At 50.4% G+C, this 19,913-nt stretch overlaps 1 protein-coding gene across 2 annotated transcripts; it reads left to right on the top strand.

Moving 5' to 3' along the window:
• The first annotated feature begins 1,930 nt into the window (after window positions 1–1,930).
• On the top strand, window positions 1,931–19,846 carry GLIPR2 (GLI pathogenesis related 2). Of its 2 annotated transcripts, XM_063082511.1 has the most exons (5): window positions 1,931–1,990; window positions 9,993–10,101; window positions 10,441–10,544; window positions 12,333–12,410; window positions 19,336–19,846. In XM_063082511.1, exons 1-5 carry the CDS (start codon window positions 1,978–1,980, stop codon window positions 19,494–19,496), a joined length of 465 nt encoding a protein of 154 aa, XP_062938581.1. In that variant the 5' UTR covers window positions 1,931–1,977; the 3' UTR covers window positions 19,497–19,846. The 2 variants fall into 2 exon arrangements, with proteins under 2 accessions (XP_062938581.1, XP_062938582.1); XM_063082512.1 differs by lacking the exons at window positions 10,441–10,544; window positions 12,333–12,410 and having other exon boundaries at window positions 19,336–19,402.
• Window positions 19,847–19,913: the final 67 nt, after the last annotated feature.

Genomic DNA, 19,913 nt, shown 5'->3' with positions numbered 1-19,913 from the left:
CATAATGAATTTAAGAGTAAAACTAAATGTGAGAGCTAAAACTCAAACTTTTAGAATAAAACAGGACATTTCTATGATCTTGGACTAGATAAGGAGTTTATGAATTTAAGAGTAAAACTAAATGTGAGAGCTAAAACTCAAACTTTTAGAATAAAACAGGACATTTCTATTATCTTGGACTAGATAAGGAGTTCTTAAATAGGACATAAAATCAAAAAAGTTATACATCGGGTCAGTCAGTCTTCCTTTTGTCTGACCATTGTCGCCATTTGACTCTTGTCTCTGTCTGCTGCCTGGGCAGTGACTCCCTCTCCAACCAGCCTAGGGCCCTTGGTAGGGGTCAGCTTTGACACTGCCATAAGTCTAATCAGTACATTGTCCCTTCAACGTACCCGCTGCTAAGGTCAGCTCTGAGAGCCCACAGCATCCCACCCCACACAGACTCCAAAGATGCCACTAAGTTAGGAATCTGATGCCACCTATTCTTGGGCCCTCTCCCATGTCCAGCCGTCACCTCTGAACAAGGTGTGGGTGAAGCTTTATGGTCGCATGTGGGCTTCCCTCTGCCTACAGTGAGTGGCACTCTGTGCTCAGGTGTCTCCACTCACGGCCTTGAAGTTTTGGTTAAGTGGAAGCAGCCTTCTAGAGGTTCTGGGGGCGATACGGAATTCTTCCCACTGGGGTCATTTGACCATTTCAACGGGAACTTGTTGGCAAAATGGGACAGCGAATTGAACAGAAGGGTTTAGATCCCCACCTAGCACCAGAAGTCCCTTTGGACTTGGAGTGGGCACCATCCTGACCACTAATACGTGTAATTGCCTGACATAGGAGGAAAGAATAGAGTGGGCAGGGCCCACCCTGCTGCTGCCCTACTGGACATTTGTAAGCCCTTGGTATTACAAATCTGCCCTTATAACCAGCGGGTCAGTTCACTTCAGTGCCCATTTATTGAAAGGTCTTAAAATTAGCTTCCTTCTGTTAGGGTTTAAGGGACCCCCTTTCCCAGTAAGGAGTTAGGGTGGGGAGTCTGGCGCAGGTGTCTCAGGCTGTGCCTTCACCCAAGTGCTCTTCTCACACAGGGGTGGGGCCATGACTGGGACCGAGTCTCCCCAATACCGGGTGTATACAGTCCCCAAGGGCAGGCAAGGGCAGGGCCTCTGGAAGTTGAAAAGACTAACAGACCCTGAGGGGTGGTAGGACTTAAATGGGTAGAGATGGCCAGCAGCGCCCAAAGGCAGGAAGGTAGGAAATTCCAGAACACGTTTGGGAAATATCGAGAAATCTAGTTTGACTGGAGCATGGGATAAAGCTAGCGAGTTGGGGAGACAGGAGATCTGGGGCCAGACTTGGGGGGCGGGGAATTTGGCTTGGTCCGAAAGGCCGTGAGGGACAAGCGGACAGGTCAGCATGGGGCTGTAGGAGCCTCCCTGGAGCGGCTCTCGCTGGACGGTCAGGGGTGCCCAATTCCAACCCGGACTCGCGTCAGAGGCTATGTCCTGGGGAGAGGGAAGGGGCACCCTCAGGGCCTGAGGTGGTTGTCGGGGTCAGGCTGAGGCAGGGAGAGCAGTGACCCCTGGCGGCGCCGGCGGGCCGGCTCCTCGCGCCCCGACAGTGAGCACCGCGGTCCTCGTAGCGCATGAGCCGTGGGGGACCTACCGGGGACCACGGGGGAGGCGCGGGCCTCCCTACGCGCCCCCCATTTTGCGTCCAGAGAGGGGACAGAGAGGGGCCCGGGGCCCGGCGCCCGCACCTGGAGAGACCTGCGCGGTGGCCGAGCTCCCTTCCCGGGGTGAGTCCTCCGGGCGGCCCGCGGGGCGGCCCCGGGCGCCTCCGCTCGCAGCTGTCGCTGCCTTATTAGGCGGGGCCGGGCGGCGCCGGGGGAGGGGCTGCGGGCGGCCGGCCCCTGCCGGGCTCGGAGCGGCGCGGGGCGGGCGAGGCAGCGCAGCGCAGCGCAGGGCAGCGGGAGCCGAGGCCATGGGCAAGTCAGGTGAGCCGAGGCCGGGTGCGGGGAGGGCTTCGGGCCCCGGGCTCCCAGACCCTGGCCGTCACCCTCCGCGCCGGGACGCGGCTCTGGATGCCGTGCGGCACCCCCGGGTGCGGGATGCAGGGGCGCGCGGGCAGGTTCCGGGGCAGCCGGGCAGCCGGGGTGGCCACAGGCCACCGGGAGAGACGGAGGGAAGGCGAGACCGAGGGAGGGTCCCCGTCTGCCAGAGATTGCGTCAGGGAGGGCTTCCAGGCTCTGCGTCCGGCCGAGGCGGGGCTTTTGCTTTGTTTCAGGAGGAGGACAGAGTTAGAGTTGGAGAAAGTCACCAAAGTGTGACAGCATCTCCCTGCGAACCATCTTGCCCCATTCATCCTTCCTAAGGACAGCTCTGAGCTTCCTGTTCATTCTTCAGTTGTTCCTACTCTCCTGAGGGCCCGCTCTGTGCCAGGCCATGTGCCAGGCTCAGTCTGGCTCTCCCTTTATCTCTGACCTGTTGCTGCCCATCCTGTCCGGGAGAATTTTCTAAAACGCAGATGTCCTCCTGTCACTCCCTAACATCTTCCATCTCTTTGTCTGGTGGGCGAAAGGGCACACTCTTCAGCCCAGTCTTCAGGCACCTGGGAGTTCATCACCACCCTTTACCTGCACCCTCCACCTGAGCTATCCTGAGACTGGCACCTTGCTCAGCACTCACCACCCCCCCACCCCACCTGAAAATCCTCTCCATCCTTCTAGGCTGCCCCATCCCTGTTTCCCCTGCAGAGGGACGAATCCAGTGTGTTCTCTGTTGCAGCCCTTCGTGCAGTGGGCTTGGGACACGTATTCAGCCATAGCCCTGTTTCCCCCAGACTCCTCACTTACGGTGATCAAGGGCCCATGTTTATCTCAGCACAGTTCCTGCCTCACAGGAGGCTCTTAGTGAACAGCTGTCGAACAGTGTTCAGAAGTCATCCTTCACTGGGGTCGTCAGACTCTGATGAGTACAGCTAGGTCCCTTCTTGGATCTGCCGTCCAATGAGACACCAGCGTTGGAAGTAAGTGGCTTTCCCCGGCTTTGGTCCTAACCGGACTTACCTCTTTTTTTTTTTTTTTTTTGGCAGCTGGCCAGCATAGGGACCCGAACCTGTGACCTTGGTGTTTGTTATAAGGCTGTGCTCTAACCAATTGAGCTAACCAGCCGGCCCACCAGCCTTATGTCTGGTTCTAGTGGCAGGTCTGACTTTCAGCCCTGGCTCTGTTAATCACTTGCTTGTGATATTGAGCAAGGCTCTTTCCTCTTTGTGCCTCAGTTTCCCCATCTGTACATTGAGGGTGGCCCATAGATTCCATTCCTTAGCAGTATGGAAAGGTGACATGTGTTGTCATATAGTTGAAAGCACCAGAATGATAGGTGGTGATGGGGCAAAAGTATGGCAGATGTGAGAGAGCATTTTGAGATCTCTACTTGGGAAATCAATTCCCACAAGACAGGCACAGTTGAAGGATGGTGGAAGCTCAACGCATGGAGAGAGCTTCTCTGCTAGGGCGCCATTGAAGGCTCCAGGATGAGGTGCTCAAACCCCAGAGGGCCTTGGGAATTTGGACTTTATCTTGTGGGATCTGGAGAGCCATTGAAATGCCCAATGTTCAGACACTCCCAGGTCCTGCTCCCAGCCCTGGTCTCCCTCTGGGCCTCAGTGTGCAGCACATGTGGCAGGGCAGAGAAAGACAATGCCTTGGGCTCAGTGACAGCCTCTTGTCTCTCTTTTTTTTTTTTTTTTTTAAATTTTATTTTGTCGATATACATTGTGGATGATTATTGCTCCCCATCACCAAAACCTCCCTCCCTTCTCCCTCCCCCCCTCCCCAAGCCTCTTGTCTCTTATAATAGTTACTAATAATTACCAATTATTAAGTTCCTACTGCATGCCAGGCATGGGCTAGGTATTTTATGTTACCACCCTTTGTAAGCACTCTGCGAGGCAGTTATTATCAATTCATTTTATAGATTTACAGAGGTTGAGCACCTTGCCCAAGCTCACACCTGTAAGTGGACAGACAGATTGGAACCCAGCTCTGACTTCCCAGCTGTGTACGTTTTTCTCTACCACACTGATAAACCACTTGCCCACACCCTCACCCCCTTCCCAGCCTGGACTCTGGCCCAGTGGGGACCTCACACACCCTCTCATCATCTCTTAGAATCTTAGTGTCCCTCGACCCACATCTCCTAGCACCAGAGTATATAAGAGTAAATAGGCCTTTAGGGACCAACTAGCCCAGGAGTTTCCCACTGAGTGGGTCCCTGCAAGTGTGAGAGGGGCAGGGAGAGCTGTGTGAGTCAGGTCAACCCCAACAGCTATTGGTTTTATTGAAGATTTCATTCAAAGAAAGGGTTTCCCTGCTTTGATGACATTATGAAAACCACAAACGTCATCCTTCCTTCCCCATAGATGGGGAACCCAGGGCCCAGAGGGGCGGAGACTTGCCTCTAGGCAGGCTCGGTGGCAGCAAGCATGGCTGGAGAATGGGCTGCCTCACTGCAGAGCAAGAGCCAGCGCTCCTCCCTGCCCCGATTCCTTCATTCCTTCAACAACCATTGTCTGCTGGAGACAGGGCAGCCTGAAGGAGGCTAATGTTGGGGGAAGGGAGGGGGACAGGGTGGTTGGATTCTGATAAGCGATTGAGCAACTTTTCGTAGAAATCATTCTTGCCGTTAGGAAAAGAGGAAGATATATGTAAAGTGGAAAATGTGGGAAATTTGGGGCAGGGGAGGGGGTGATGGGAAGGGTGCTCTTAGATCTGGCTCTAAAGTGGACTCTCTGTGTGACCTTGGACAATTCACATGACCCCCCGCCCCCACCCCAATTTCCTCAAATGTAATGAGGAAAGAAATCCTGTCCTATTGCCTTCACTGGACTGGTGTGGGAATCTCATTCATTCTTTGTTCACTCAGAGAATAGAATATCCCAGCTCAGAGGCACTGAAAGATGCCATCAAAGATCAATTTAAAGGCAGGGAGGGGATCCGACTTGGAGGGGGCAAGGGCAGTTTCTCCCAAAGCTCGAGGCCAAAGGCTTTCTGCCCAATGGTAATAGTAATCACTATAGTTGGCATTTAATGACTGTTCACTATGTTCCAGAACAGTTCTAACAGCACTTACATAGGTTAATTCATTTAATCCTCATGACAAGCCCGTGAGGTAGATACTGGTATCCCCACTTTATCATGTAGGGGAATGAGGCACGAGTGATTAAGCAGCTTGTTCAAGATTACACAGCTGGTAAAAGGCAGAGCTGCTGTTTGCCTCTTGAATTTCCGGGAACCCAGGCTTAAAAAGCAGGCATTCATTCTGGAATTTATTCCTTTTTATTTTTATTTTTTTAGTTATCAACTTTTTATTCTTTCTTCCTGAGAAACAAGTAAAGCCAGCTTTGCCCCGAAGGCAGGATCAGATGGCTTTCCAGCCTCTTGTCAAGGGGACAGAAGGGGCCCTGTCACAGTTCCTGACTGGCCCCTGACTGTCATGGCCCTCTTTTGGGGGGAGTCTGGAGAGGGCAGAGGAATAAGTCATGCTGGGCTCAGGGAGGCCTCAGAAGAGAAGGACAACGCTGAGGGAGAAGCCTGTTCAGCCAAAAGCCAGGAGGGAAGAGGAGGGGCACAGACCTCCTCAGAATCTACACAGCCCCCAGCAGCAGGGGCTCCAAAAGGACCTTCGAGAACCCAGGGCAGCCTAACTGGGACAAGCACAGTCCACCCCAAACAGCCCAGTCCATGCCACCAGTCCCATGGAGCCACGCCCAGGAAGTCCCTGCCACCTTTCAGCAGCTCTGACCTTTATTTTAAGCCCCAAACCTGCCCCCTGGCAACTTCTACTCCACAGTCCCTGATTTGCCTCTGGGGCTGCTCAGGCAGGTCCGTCTGTAAAGGGCTTGGCACAGGGGAGCCTCTTGAGAAATCTTCGTTTTTTTCTTCTTTTCCTTCCTCCTCTCCGTTCAGAGATCTGAAGGCAGCTGCTAAGCCTGGCTTCCTCGGCTGTGTCCCTGAGCCTGGTCCTCCTCCTAGTCTCCTAGGTTACCCCACTACCTCTTCTCTGTCATTCTCTTTGTCTAGTGACCCTTGGGCTCTGGCGTGGGGTGTTAGGATAGGAGCTTTGCTTCAGATCCAGTTTCCCTCTTGATGGACCCACCCCTGGACCAGTTGTGGGAATTAGGGCAGAGTACTTCCCTCCTAATCAAAAAACACAGGTAAGGTGATGGAAGCTCCCACAAAGGGTGGTGAAAAGTAAATAAGATCGTGCCTAGGCCTGGCCCCCAGAGGCCTGGCCAGCACACGGGAGAAAGCATGGTGTAGGACAGACGGGCTTGCCTCTCCCTCATTCCAGGCCTGCTCTCTAAGGCTGTGTGACCTTTCTGAGCCTCAGTTTACCCTTCTACAAAATGAGGACATAATCCCTGCCCTTCCCCCATCACAGGGGGGCTGTGAGGGCTCTCCCTGACTACATGGGGGATGGGCGCTTTTGCTTTGACTTTTTTCGCTTATGTTTATCTGTGTTCTTAGGGTTTTCTATAGAAGTTGGGTGTGCCTCTTACTGGATGTAATCACAATTGATAACTTCCCTCGCTGGGGCTGAGGCGGTGCTCACAGGAGCCACCTGGGCTAGGACTGGCTGCTGTGGTAGGAGGGGACTCCAGGGGCCGCCCAAGATGTGGTTGAGGAGCCCCAATGGCTCCCAGCCAGGGATGGGGAGAGAGGGATCCCCTCCTGATTACCAGGAAGACCTCCTGACCTCTTCCAGAGAACCCTGGCCTTGGGAACCTGGCCCTGCTGGGACAGTGCTTGGCTTTGGCTTCTGGGCACTGAGCTTGAGTTGGGCACAGGAACTTTCACTTTTGTTTCTCTCTACTTCCCACATTCTGGGAGTGCAGTGACCTAGTTTTTAGCAGCCTTATATGTCCTTCTCTGCCAAGGAGCCTGCAGGGCCTACAACAGTATGGGGTCCACTGCAAAGTGACCCCAGCACTCAGGCTGCCTTTAAATTGGCTTCACTTGAGCTGTCCACCCACTCTCCTTAGAGGAGTGTCCACCCTCCTCCTCAGAGCCCCAAGATATGCCTAGGTCCCTCCCACTCTGGCCCTTTCTGTGCTCTTTCCCTCATCACCTCACACCTCCTGAACTAGGAACACCTCCTCCAGGGAGCTTTCCCTGATACATCCGTGATCACCATTGCACATGCCACTCAGTCTCATGCCACCTTCCATGGTGTCCCATTTGACCCACCATGGCCTGCCTGGGACATGGGAATTGGAAGGGATTTTAAGATGGATCTGGCCACACCTGTCACTCAGATGTGAACCCTCCATCCCCTTGACTGTGTGCACCCAGACATACCCTTGCCTGTACACATCCACTTGTTTTGATCACTCTGTCACCATAAAGAAGCTCAGGAAACTCTTGCAAGTCTTGGGTCAGTTGTTTTTCTTGTCTCCTCTCACCCCCCTCTGATGGACTCTTATAGGATCTCAAGATTGGAAGGGACTTTCAGGTCATCTGACTGGGTCTCCACCCAGTCCCTCAGTCCCTCTGAGAGAGGCTCACCTGCTTGTATTCCCCCAGGGGGAGAAAGTTCACTACCTTGTGAGGTAGCCCCTTTCAGTCTTCAGAGAGCTTTGATTGAGAGACAGGTCTGTCTTAGGTGGAGCTGAAATCTGTCATCCTGCCCTTTCCACCCACTGGCCCCATCTTTGCCCTTTGGGGCCCCAGAATTTATCAGGGGCCTCTTCTTCTGGGTGAACATAACTAGTACTTGCAGCCACTCCTTATAAGACCCCATTTCCAGCCTCTGAACACACTTGAGATTGTCAGTGCCTCTTGTACAAAGCAGGGGCCAGGCTAGGTGAGGCAGCCCATCCTCAGGAGCCCAGGTGTCTCTGCCGCCATGCTACCCAGCTGACTCATACAGGACCCTAGTGGTTCCCATGAGTTGCTGTGGCTTGCACCATTTCCCCGTGAGATATTCCTTAAAAGCTCCGTGACTCTGTAATTCCAAATACCACATTAAAATGCTAAACCTGAAATCTTTTTTTATTGTGGCAAAAGACATAACATAAAATGTATCTCAGTCATTTTTAAGTGTTCGGGTCAGTACTGTTAAGTATATTCATGTTGTTGTGAAACAGCTCCAGAACTTTTTCCTCCTGCAAAACTGAAATTCTATACCCAGTAAACACCACCTCCTCTTTTCCTTCCCCAGTAGACCTGAAATCTGTGTTTCATATCAACAAGGGCTTGGTCTGCTTCTTGGCCACAAAGACCTGACTCTGCTCTCGGTTGTAGCTCTGCTCTCTGCCTTATGCCTAGTCACTGTTGTCACAGCGTGCACCTCTGTGCCTCTGTTCACCACATCATCATGCCTCTGCCTGTCAACCAGAATTTCCAAGCTCCTAGGGTTCAGAGCACCTCTGTCATCCCTGCCCCACCCCCCATTACTGTGACTGGACCTCACTGGATGGCCCCACTGAGCCCCAGAGGATTCCCCATTGAGTCACCTCCTCGGCCTTGGGTGAAAAGGCAGCAGAGGAGAAGAAAGGTACAGGTGAATGTGACCTGGGGCAGAGGACAGAGTGTGGCACTTCCTTCCTGCCACACCCCACAGCCAGCCACTGGGGGACAGGCTCCTGGCCATATAGGATCAGCTCAGTGTAAGGGCCCTTTGTGGCCCTCGTTCACAACCCACCCAACTCATCTCCATTTCCACAGAGGGGGACTCCCAGATTCCTAAGGCTGGTGCTCAGCCCTTCAGATCTTAGCCTGGCTAGCTCCTGTATGGACATCTTTGGAACCGCAAATCAGGGGTCACCTCCTTCCTGATCCCCCAGACCATGTTAGGTCACTCTTCTCCACATTCCTCTTGCACCTGTGCTTATCACACTGCTAGTGTCTGTTTACAAGGCTGTCTCCCTTCTGCGTGTAAGCTCTTTGGAGGGCAGGACATGTCTGGTTTGTCTCTGGACCCCTGGCACACAGTTGTAGGACCAGGCTTAGAGAGCAGATGAAGAGATGCATGGATTGGGATTGGCTGGATGATGCATGGATGGATGAGTGGGTGGATGGATGGATGGATGGATGGATAGGATTGGGTCAGTACTGGATGGATAGGGAAATGGAGTCCCATTTCAGACTCAAAGTGATGTGGCTTCTGTTCACTATTGACCCTTCTTGCCTTTGCTTCAACCACTTATTCTCTCCCTCGCTACAGCCCCCTTGACCTTGACCTTCCTGAGGTCATGACCCAATTGAGCCCAGGCTCTGCCTCTTCCCTCACTGCAGCTCCAGACCCACCTGATCACACAACCCACCCTTCCATCACCACCGCTTCCTCTTCTACACTCTCCCCTTACTCTGCTTCCCCAGTGCCTCCCTTCCCTCCTCCTCCTCCTCATCTGTCCCTCTGTCTCCTTGGTTTCACCAGCCCAGTGTGGGCCCCCCTCCACTCCAGCCAGGTCACTTCTTTCTGGACTCCCAGCTCTACCCCTTTACAGTCCCCACCACTCACCATGGGACCAGCTCGAGATATTCAGTCTCCTTCAAACATTGTCCTTCAGAAGTTCTGCTGCTGACTGTCCAGGCCTCCAGATCCATCCTGCACCTCCAACCTGTCCTCTGCACTCAGCAGGCGGCAGGGTCTTTGAGAAACACAGATCTAATCAGCTCACTCCCCTCCTCCTATTCAGTGGCTTCCCATTGTCTTGGATAAAGACCCTGACCCCTGACCTGGTCCATAAGGCCCACATAATCCATGGGGTTTAGATGTGCAGAAGTGTGGAGGGTGATATCTGGGCGCAGGCAGGGTGGGCAGCAGTGTGGAGCAGGGCCATTTGGCCGGGCCACCAGGTGTAGGAATGGGAGCGGCCACCTGTCCATACAGCATGAGGTTTGGGCTGGGTGTTGCTGCAAAACACGCCATTATACTTCCGGTGGGTCTTTTCTCTGCACTGAGCCATTCTCCACTTTGCAATCATTTCAGCTTCCAAACAGTTTAATAATGAGGTCCTGAAGGCCCACAATGAGTACCGGCAGCAGCACGGCGTCCCCCCGCTGAAGCTCTGCAACAAGCTCAACCGGGAGGCTCAGCAGTGAGTCCCCCCAGCACCCCGGGTGATTTGGGCCCTCATGTGCTGCTGCAGCCACAGAGGGCCCCTGGATGGTTGGAGGGACATGGGTTTGGGGGTCAAATACAACCAGGTTTGAATACCACTCTGCCACTCACCTAGGCGGGTCCCTTTCTTCTTCTGAGCCTTGGTTTGCTCCTCTGTAAAATGGGACTGTTGGGGGGCTCAGAAGCCACGCGGGTGGGATGCTCCTCTGTTTCCTCTGCAAGCTCAGGGCAGGGGAGGAAGCTCAGCCACAACAGCTTGGGGCTCATACTTTGGGGGTTCTACGCCTGCTCTGAGAAAACACCCGGACTCCGGCAGGTATTCTGAGGCCCTGGCCAGCACGAGGATCCTAAAGCACAGCCCAGAGTCCAGTCGTGGCCAGTGCGGCGAGAACCTCGCGTGGGCATCCTACGATCAGACAGGTGGGTTGCTTTCTCAGGTCCCCTCCTCTCTGTCTCAGACCCCTCCTGGCCCCAGCACCCTCCACGGTGTTGCTGTGATATAGCCGCAGGCCCAGAAAGGAGTGAAAACCCAGAGTTCTCTAAATCTGCTCCTAGGCTGTCTTCGGTTCACCACAAGGTCTCTGATGGCTGGCTCAGGGCCAGGCCTGTGCTGGGTGCCAGGGACAGGGAGATGAGTCAGACTGACCAGCCCCCCTTTCGGAAGAGCTCCCAGGCTGAGGAGTGGGGGCGGGGGAGACAGACTGTTTCTGTCCAGTCTCAGCCTGATTCTGTGCGCACCAAAGCATCCCCAGCTACAGAGAAATTTTACTTTCTTTTTAAGTACCGGTGTTATTACTTTTATAATCAGAGAAAAGCAATAGAGCTTTTTTCCATTTTGGAAAAAAATAATGGAAAAGCAACTCCTCCATCCAAGGTCTCAGTCTGGAATGATCCCACCACACTGACCAAACATTCTTGACCTTCCTGGCTCTCACATTCCTCAAGTGGCTTTTTAGGAACAATATTAGAGAGAGCTATCTCGGTCTCTGAAGCTTTCTCCAGACCCCGGCAGGAGAATGACGCCCTCCCTCCCTCCCCAGCTTCACATTCCTCGGAGTTCCCAGGGGAGCCCTGAGTCCTCTTGGTTTCCCCAACCCAGCCTGAGCCTGGGCCTCCTGCGCCCAGCTGGCAGGCTCCTCCCCAGGCCCAGGCTGTGGCCCCTGGAGGACCGGAATGTGAAAGAGCCTCTAGTGGGCAGCCAGGAGGGGCCTTTCCATCCAGACTTGCACTGGCTCCCTGGGGTTCCTTGAGTGAGTCACTGCCCCCTTTGGCCCCGGTTTCCCCATTTCTACAGACAAGGGTTGGGTAGGTGGTCTCTAAGACAATGTTTCCCTGTTCTGGCTGCACACTGGATCTTGCAGAGCTTCTAAAATACCAATGCCTGAGTCTCTTCTCCAGAGACACTGACAGAATCAGTCTACAAAAGGGCCCAGCCATCAGTATTTTTTAAATGCTCCCCAGGTGAGTCTAATGGGTGGTCCATGGACCAGCGGCAGCATCTGGGAACTTTTTAGAAATGCAGAATCATAGGCCCCTCCCTAGACCTACCGAAATCAGAATCCACATTTTAAAAAGGTCCTCGGGTGATTCATGCAGTAAAGCTTGAGATTTTCTGCTCTGAGGTCCAAGGCTCCTAGCTCTGGCCCTGAGATCAGCAGCTCCCAGGGAAATGCTGTGGGTTTTCTCCTGTCACCACCTGTGGGGCCAGTGGATGCTCCAGGTGAGGGCCCTGTTTCTGCAGGTAGACCTTTGGCCTACCAGCCCAATTGCCTTTCCTCCTGTGGATATTTCAGGAGCCAGACATGGGGTGGGATGAGGGTAGAGACTCCCAGAAACTCAGAGCATCATGGAAGGCCCTTGGAGTACACTGCATCCAAGCCACTTGTTGCACAGAGGCCCAGAGAGGGGAAGGCCTTGTCCAGAACTGCACAGTCAGCCAGCAGCAGGGCGGGGACACAGATGCAGGTCCCCTGACCCCAGGCCAGGGCTCTTCCCAACCCCCAACAAGGTCCTAGCTTCAACCCAGACATACTCATGGGCAGGGGTCTCTTGGAGTCCGCAGGGAGCATCCAGATGTTTCAACTCATTGGTGCTGTATCAGACATCTGATTGTGAGATGAGTGCTTTGGGGTTGATGGAGAAGATGCAGGGAACAGGGAGTGGGTGGATTTTGTTGCTGAGCTTTAGAACAGTCTCTTTTCCATACAGGAAAGGAGGTGGCTGATAGATGGTACAGTGAAATCAAGAACTACAACTTCCAGCAGCCTGGCTTCACTTCGGGGACTGGTGAGTGACAGGGTCTCACCAGTGGCCTGGCCTTGGGCAACATTACAGAGGGAACCAACCCTCTGAAAACCAATCATTTCCTTCCTGTCTTATCTCTGCCATATTTCTCTGGTTTGACTTTGCCCAGAGCGCAAAGCTCTCCTTTCCCCAATACCTCCCAAGCCTCCCCCCACACACATACCCCTTCATCTAAATGCACCCAAGCTGCTGGTTCGTGCCCCACCAGCTCAGAGTTCTTCCCATTATGGGTGTGTGTCATAAGGAGACTGATTTGAAAAGCTGCGTAGAGCTCCCCCCTGAATTGGTGCCGCAACACTTTACTGGTCGTCCTGCTTTGAGCCTTGCCCCTCCTCCAATCCATCCTGCTCTCCTGCACCCACAATATTTCTACAATGCTCTCTGTAGTGCTCACCTAATGAGACCGCCATGGCCCGCTGGGGCTGTCAGGAAAAGGGTCAGGCAGCCTCTGATCTTCACTTCCTCTTCGCTCCCCACCCCACCCCCTGCCTGCCACACCCCCCACCCTGTGGCCTCCCTGGGCCCGGCACCTTTGCGCTCTGGCTTGTGGTTCAGGTGAGCTTAGGATGCAGAAAACCTGGATCTCGTCTCAGCTCTGGCACTACTAGTTGTGTTAACTTGGATCAGTTCCCCGTCCTTCCCTGTCCTGAGGGAGAGGAACAAGGTGGTGGTCACTAAGGGACATTCTTTTTTTTTTTAATTGAGACATAGTTGATTATACATGTTTGTAGGGTACAGAGTTGAATATCAATACCTGTGTACAGTATGGAATGATCAAATCAGGATAATTAGCAAATTCATCTTTATAGAACATAAGCAATCTCTGTGTCCATTAACAAATTTCTCGTTGGCTGGTGATTCAGATGCAGGGAGGGGCCTTCACATTTAGCTAACAGAAGCCCCAGACAGTCGTTGTGTGCCCTGGGGTTCCTCCTGCCTCTGTGTTGGCCTCACCAAGCTCCTTGTCTTTCCTTGGAACGCCTCAGACAGTGCCTGGGGCCCAGGATGCTGCTGGAAGGGGCTGTGGGTTTCTCTGACCAGAAAGCACTGGGGACACTGAAAAAGGGATGCTCTCCCCACCCCGTTCCCCTACCCAGGGGCAGAGCGCTGGTGGCCTCCCTCCCTCTGGAGGGTTTCCTCAGAAGCAGGAAGTGACACGTTCACGGAGCCCATCTCTGTTTCCTGTGGTTTGCTGCTCACCCTTTTGGGCTGGGGTTCTTGCAACCGTGTGGGTAGGACTCAGGCAGAGGCAGAAGCTTCTGCTGAGGCCTTTCTCCTCTCAGTTAACTCCTGCAGGACTCCGGGCCAGGGAGCAGGAGGCTGCTCTCAGGGCCTTGAGTAAGACTTGCTGATTCTGTGTTGAAGATGTTTGAGGGGCTGGGAGAGGTACAACTGCTGGGCTTACTTTTCCCATGAGCAAGATTCACGAGCAATCAATCAGGCATGTGTCAGAGCAAGTTACTAGCGTGGTTCATCTGAGTGCACACACCGCTTGATGGTCATGACACGGCTCCATGTCCACTGCCGCGTAAGCCTCGCAACAGTATTTGAAAGAAGGGCTTTTATACTGCCCATTTTGCAGAGGAGGAAACTGAGGCCTAAAAAGGGGAAGAGGCTTTTCTCACGCCTTCTGTCCCCAATCTGACACTTTTGCCTTGGCTCCTGCTCCAAAGAGTCAGAGCTGGGAATGGGGCTCAACTTTCCATGATCACCGACCACGTGCCTCACTCGTTGCCCCACATCTCCCACTCTTAAAGAGGAAAACCTCCGAGCAACTAGCCCCTGTGCCGCCCCAGGTGCCAGCAGTCAATGCCTGGGACAGAGGGAGCCTGATCCCAAGACAGGAGTGGGGATTTGGGTGGTGTCATAATGGGGGCTTACAAGACCCTTAGAGATCCTCAGGCGCATCCTGCATGCCGCAGCCTCCCGCTGACCCTGCCCTCAGCCGTTTCTTGCTGCGCCATTGCTCAGCAGCTCCCTGACCTGAGTCCTTGCTGTAGGTGAAAGGGCCTTTGAGATATCCTGTAATCTACCTCCACCCCCACCCTGGTCCAGCAGCTTGTGATGAAGGGCACCGGTGTGTGCTATGTGCTGAGTGGAGAGAAATGATTTCTTATAATTACTCTGTTATGTAAATGAGTAGGTTTGTTTATTTATTTATTCTAAGTGAGTAATACTTTTACATGATATAAAATTTGAAATCTACATAAGGTGAAAAGTCTTCCTTCTAGCCCTGATCTCCAGCATTTTGCCTCCTAAGAGGCAACCAGTGACATCAGTTTCTTGTGTATCATTCTATAGCAATTCTGAGCTTATGCCAACATTTGTGTATATATGTCCTCTTTTTCCTTTTTTACACTCATGTCAGAGTATGTGATCTGTCTTGCACTTGTCAGAGATTGTTCCATATCAGTACAAAAAGAGCTTTCTCATATCTTTTTTTTACCATTGCACATTATTCTCTTGCAAGCATATACTGTAACTTATTTAATGAATTTTTCAAAAGGTATATTCTAGGTAGTTTGGGTCCATAGCAGGAAAGAGGATGTGATCCCTTTAGAAAAAAAAAAAAAAAAGGTAACTTTGTTAGTAGATTAGTTAGAAACTGGTGTGTATCTGATGGTTGCTAAGGAAGTTATATTCTAAATACTCGTAACCTCATTATCTTTGTGCAAATAGAAACCTCCTCAGTGAGAGGAAAAATTGCTTCAAGCATCTGTTTAGGAAAAGCTGCATAGGCATCTGTAGCACTGATGTGCACTTTGTGTCTGTAATTATTTTCTTGGCAACTGGTAGATAAATGGCAGCTTCTTCCTTCTCTTAGAGCCTGGAGCTGTGACCCAAAAGTATAAGGACACAGAGTGAATGGGCAAGAAATGTTTCTCCTCCATGCTGAGCAGAAAACCAGAGTGAATGCAAGCTTAAGGATGAGTGCTAAAGACGCATAATTAAATTTAGGGTTTGTTTTCTTTTAATCTTGCTTCAGTTGTATCATGGCAACTATGTGGATTAGCGTTTATATTTGGTTATTTTCATGAAGAATTTAGTAACTTCAGATCCTTTGTGGATGTAGACAAAGAAATAAATTGTTCCTAAATTTACAAATTATAAAAATGGAATTCAACTGGAGGGGGAAGAAACAGAATTTAATCAATGAATATTTTTTTTCAGTTCTTACCATATACGAGATGCTTCCCTGAAAGTATAGAAGAGTGTGAACACCAATCTTTCTCTCTTTCTTTCTTTTTTAAAATTTTATAGTAAAACATACACAACATAAAATTTACTATTTTAACCATTTTTAAGTGTACATGTCAGTGTCATTAAGTGCATTGACACTGTTGTGCAACCATCACCACCATCTATCTCCAGAACATTTTTATCTTCACAAACTGAAACTCTGTACCCCTTAAACAATAACCTCCCATTCCTCCTCCCCCTTGCCTCAGCCCCTGGTAATCACTAGTCTACTTTCAGTCTTCATGAATTTGACGAATCTAGGTACCTCATACAATATTTGTCCTTTTTGCATCTGGCTTATTTCATTTAACATAATGTTTTCAAGGTTCATCCATATTGTAGCATGCATCAGAATTCCTTCTGAAAGCTGAATAATATTCCATTGTGTATATATCCACATTTTGTTTATCCATTCATTTGTCAATGGACATTTGGGTCCTGTGACTTTGGGCCAGTTATTTAACATCTCTGCAATGAACATAGATGTAAATATCTAAATTCCTGCTTTCAGTACTTTGTGTTATACTTAGAAGTAGAATTACTGAATCATATAATTCCTTGGTTAACTTTTTGAGGAACTGCCATACCCTCCTCCACAGCAGCTGTACCATTTTACATTCCTATCAGCAATGCACAAGATTTCCAATTTCTCCACATCCTTGCGGTCTTAGTCCATGTTCTGTTACTTATAACAAAATACCTGAAACTGGGTAATTTATAAAGAAAACAAATTTTAGAAGGTGGGAAGTCCAAGGTCAAGGGGTACATCTGGTGAAGGCCCTCTTCCTGGTGCAGACTCTCTGCAGAGCCCCAAGGCAACACGGAGCATCACATGGAGAGGGGGCTGAGAGCATCCATATGCTCCCTTCCTCTTCTTATAAAGCCACCAATCTGCTCCCGTGATAATCCATCAATCTACTAACCCGTCAACCCATGAATGGATTAATCAATTTATGAGGGCATAACCCTCATGATCCAATCACCTCTTAAAGACTCCACCTTTCAAATATCATAGTTGAATTACCCTCTTAATACTTTTACAATGTGGGTCAAGTTGGAGTGCACGAACATTCAAACCATAGCACTCGCCAGCATTTGTTAGTTTCCATTATTTTTGTTTTTGTTTTTTGTAATAGCCATCCTAATGGGTGTGAAGTGGTTGCCCTCTTTCTTTCTTAACTATTCTATGGGAAGCTTAGCTGCCCTGAGCATGATTTTTCCCTTTCCTTCCTCCTCTGTCTCTTCCTTTCTTCACCAAGTATTTACTGAGCATCTGTTATGTGCCAAGACCAGTGCTAAACACTGGGAATATGGTTGTTAATAAAACAGATGTGGTGCCCGCCCTCACATAGCTTGCCAAATTGCAAGCCAGATATTTAGGAGGAAACAGTCTCTTCAGGGTTGCTTTAGCAAATGAATGCTACCCAGTGACATGAACGTAAATATCCCATTGATCTCTGTGAGTGCTAAACAATAAAAATGGGAGTGATGAACACCCGGCCTCTACTCCGAAGAGAAGAATTTATGATTGTTAAGCAAAGAATACATTACAGCATCAACTCTGACCCCAAATGGGCTAAGAGTTGGAAGCTAAGCTATGTTAGTAGCTTGAAAGGACTCGTGAGTGAAGGGCAGGCAGCCTGAGAAGCGGGAGACTGGTGTGAAGAAGCTTCGTCAAGCCACAGAAGTGTCAGGGGCTGGGGTGGAACATTAGCTTGAAAAGGAACTGGGCTGTTTGGCTTAGAGCAGAGGGATTTGAATGAGGCTGTGAATTGTCAAAGGTCTCAAAGAGCTCAAAACATGCAAGGCCTGTGCCTACAGTGAAGGAAGAACTTGAATCCACAATGGTTCTTTCATACTTTTATTTATTCCATTCATTCATTCATTCAATTAAAGTTTATGTTAGACTTTTCACGTGCCAGGCTATGCTAAGGTACTAGGTCTCTGCCTACATGGGGCTCATTGCCCGGGGAAGGAGCCAAGCAATAATCGAGTAATCAAGCAAACTGATCATTGCAGATGGTAAGAACGTTATGAGGGGAAAGATAGCCTATCTTGGGAGGGAGGTATCCAGTGGTTGCGAAAGGCTTCTTTGAACAAGTGATATTTAGACTGAAGGACAGGAAGCCGCTGGTCATTGGAAGAGCATTCATGCAGTGGTCAGTGTAAGCAAGGGCTCCCTGGAGGGAATGGAAAGGAGGCCACCAGGCCAAAGCGTTCACCTTCATTCTAGGTGCAACTGGAAGCCAGTGAAGGATTTTTAAGCGGGGAAGTAAACAGATATGATTTGTTTCAAAATGATCACTCTGAATACTTACATGGAAAATGAATCAGAGGGGGCCAAGGTGGGCTCTAGAGAACCAGGCAGGAGGTTATTGCCATGGTCCAAGTAGGAAAAGTTTGTGGTTAGGACCAAAGTTTTGGGAGTGGATGGACTTGAGATGTATTTTGGAGTTTGATTCTTCAGGACTGAATGATGAGTTGTTGTGGGGAGAATGGGGGAGAGGGAGAAATGCAGACCCACCCTGTATTAGTCTGTTTCTGTTGCTTGTAACAAAATACCCGGAGCTGAGTAATATGTAAGAAAACAAAATTTATTGCTTACAGTTTCAGAGGCTGGGAAGTCCAAAGTCCAGGGAATGAATGCATTTGGTGAAGGCCTTGGGGGTGACAACAGTGACCCAGGGGTCTCACATGACAGAAAATGGCAGAGCAGAGAGAGACTAAAGTCTCATGTGCTCTTCTTCTAAAGCCTCAGAACCCTGCCCATGACCATCATTATTAATCCATTCACTAAAGCATGGCCCTGCAATGTAATCACCTCTTCAAGGCCTCACCTTTCAATTACCTTAATAGGACTTCTCACCCTCTTTACACTGTCACAGTGGGGACTAAGTTTTGGGGGACATTCTACCCAAGGCACACCCCTAGGATGGTGTGCATAGAGATGCTGCTGATGAAAATGGGCATATTGGGAGAGGAGTAAATCTGGGGGAAACAAAATTGAATGACGTTTGGAGAGGTTAAATTGCAGATGCCTGTGAATCCTCCAAGTGGAAATGTCCAGTAAGTAGTTGTGTCTGGAACACACAGCAGAGATTTGAGCTGGAGAAATAAACTTGGGAGCCAGGGAAAGATGAAATCATCTAAAGAGAGTGCACAGAGAAAAGAAAAGAGCCTAGGATTGAGGCCTGGGAAATGCAGGTCCTCCAGCATTCACAAGGAAGGTAGAAGAGGAGGAGGCAGCAGTGAGACAGGAGGAAGGCTAAGGGACGGTGCCGTCATAAAAACCAAAAGAGGAGAGTGCTTTGAAAAGGGGTGGAATTGATTGTAGTGAATGTTCCTGAGATGTTAAGTAAGATGAAGACAAAAGTGACCATTGGAGAGTAACAAGGAGTTCACTGGGGACATTGAAGAGTGCAGTTTGGAGGCAGGTGCCAAGGAGGGTGGCATCCTAATTGTGTGGCATCCAAAATCTGTGTGGCTGGTTGGAAGGACCTGCTTTAGAAATCAGGCAGTCTCTCCTTCCTCTGATTGGTGTCTATGAAGATCAAGCTGCCCCAAGTCTGGCAACATGGCACAGGGGTTCGAGAATCCCTTTGCAACAACCTTCTCAAGGCTCTGCTAACTCACCTGTTTCCCTCTTTCCCTGCCTTTCCCCCGGCAGGACACTTCACGGCCATGGTGTGGAAGAACACAAAGAAGATGGGAGTGGGGAAGGCATCTGCAAGTGACGGGTCCTCCTTCGTGGTGGCCAGATACTTCCCCGCGGGGAATGTTGTCAACCAGGGCTTCTTCGAAGAAAATGTCCTGCCTCCGAAGAAGTAATTCAAATGTAATGGGAAGGTGGCAGACTTGAATGTGCATACAAAGTGCCTAGAACAACAAAAGCCCAGCTGTGTGTCTGTCCCTGGGGGTACAAGTGCTTGTGTGTGTGATGCACGTGAGCATCTCTTGTACACACACTAGGATATACAGTTCTGCATGAGCTCATTCTCGTTAAAGAAATGAGCATAGGAAGTATTTACCCTGATGGTTAGTTACCTAGGTCACAGCTATTTGGATTTCGGGGGGGAAATCAATTTTTAAAATTTTTTTGTTATTTTAAGCTCTTTTGTACCTTTCTTACTTCTAATATCTGTCCCTGGACTTTTTGTATTTCAAATATTTGTGATGCTGAGAAGCGAAGTTCATTTTATGTGATCTTCATGCATTGTAATCTACTTTTGGTAGATATTTAGAAGT

The sequence above is a fragment of the Cynocephalus volans genome, chromosome 17 (assembly GCF_027409185.1).
Source record: "Cynocephalus volans isolate mCynVol1 chromosome 17, mCynVol1.pri, whole genome shotgun sequence".
NCBI lineage: Eukaryota > Metazoa > Chordata > Mammalia > Dermoptera > Cynocephalidae > Cynocephalus > Cynocephalus volans.
Note: the sequence above shows the minus strand (reverse complement) of the source record. Positions and strands in the feature narration are given on the sequence as shown.

What these genes read in the sequence shown, in the direction of transcription:
- GLIPR2 (XM_063082511.1), top strand. An exon ending in CTCAACCGGGAGGCTCAGCA is followed by an intron (nt 10,102 to 10,440) that starts GTGAGTCCCCCC and finishes GGACTCCGGCAG; the next exon opens with GTATTCTGAGGCCCTGGCCA. An exon ending in TGGCTTCACTTCGGGGACTG is followed by an intron (nt 12,411 to 19,335) that starts GTGAGTGACAGG and finishes TTCCCCCGGCAG; the next exon opens with GACACTTCACGGCCATGGTG.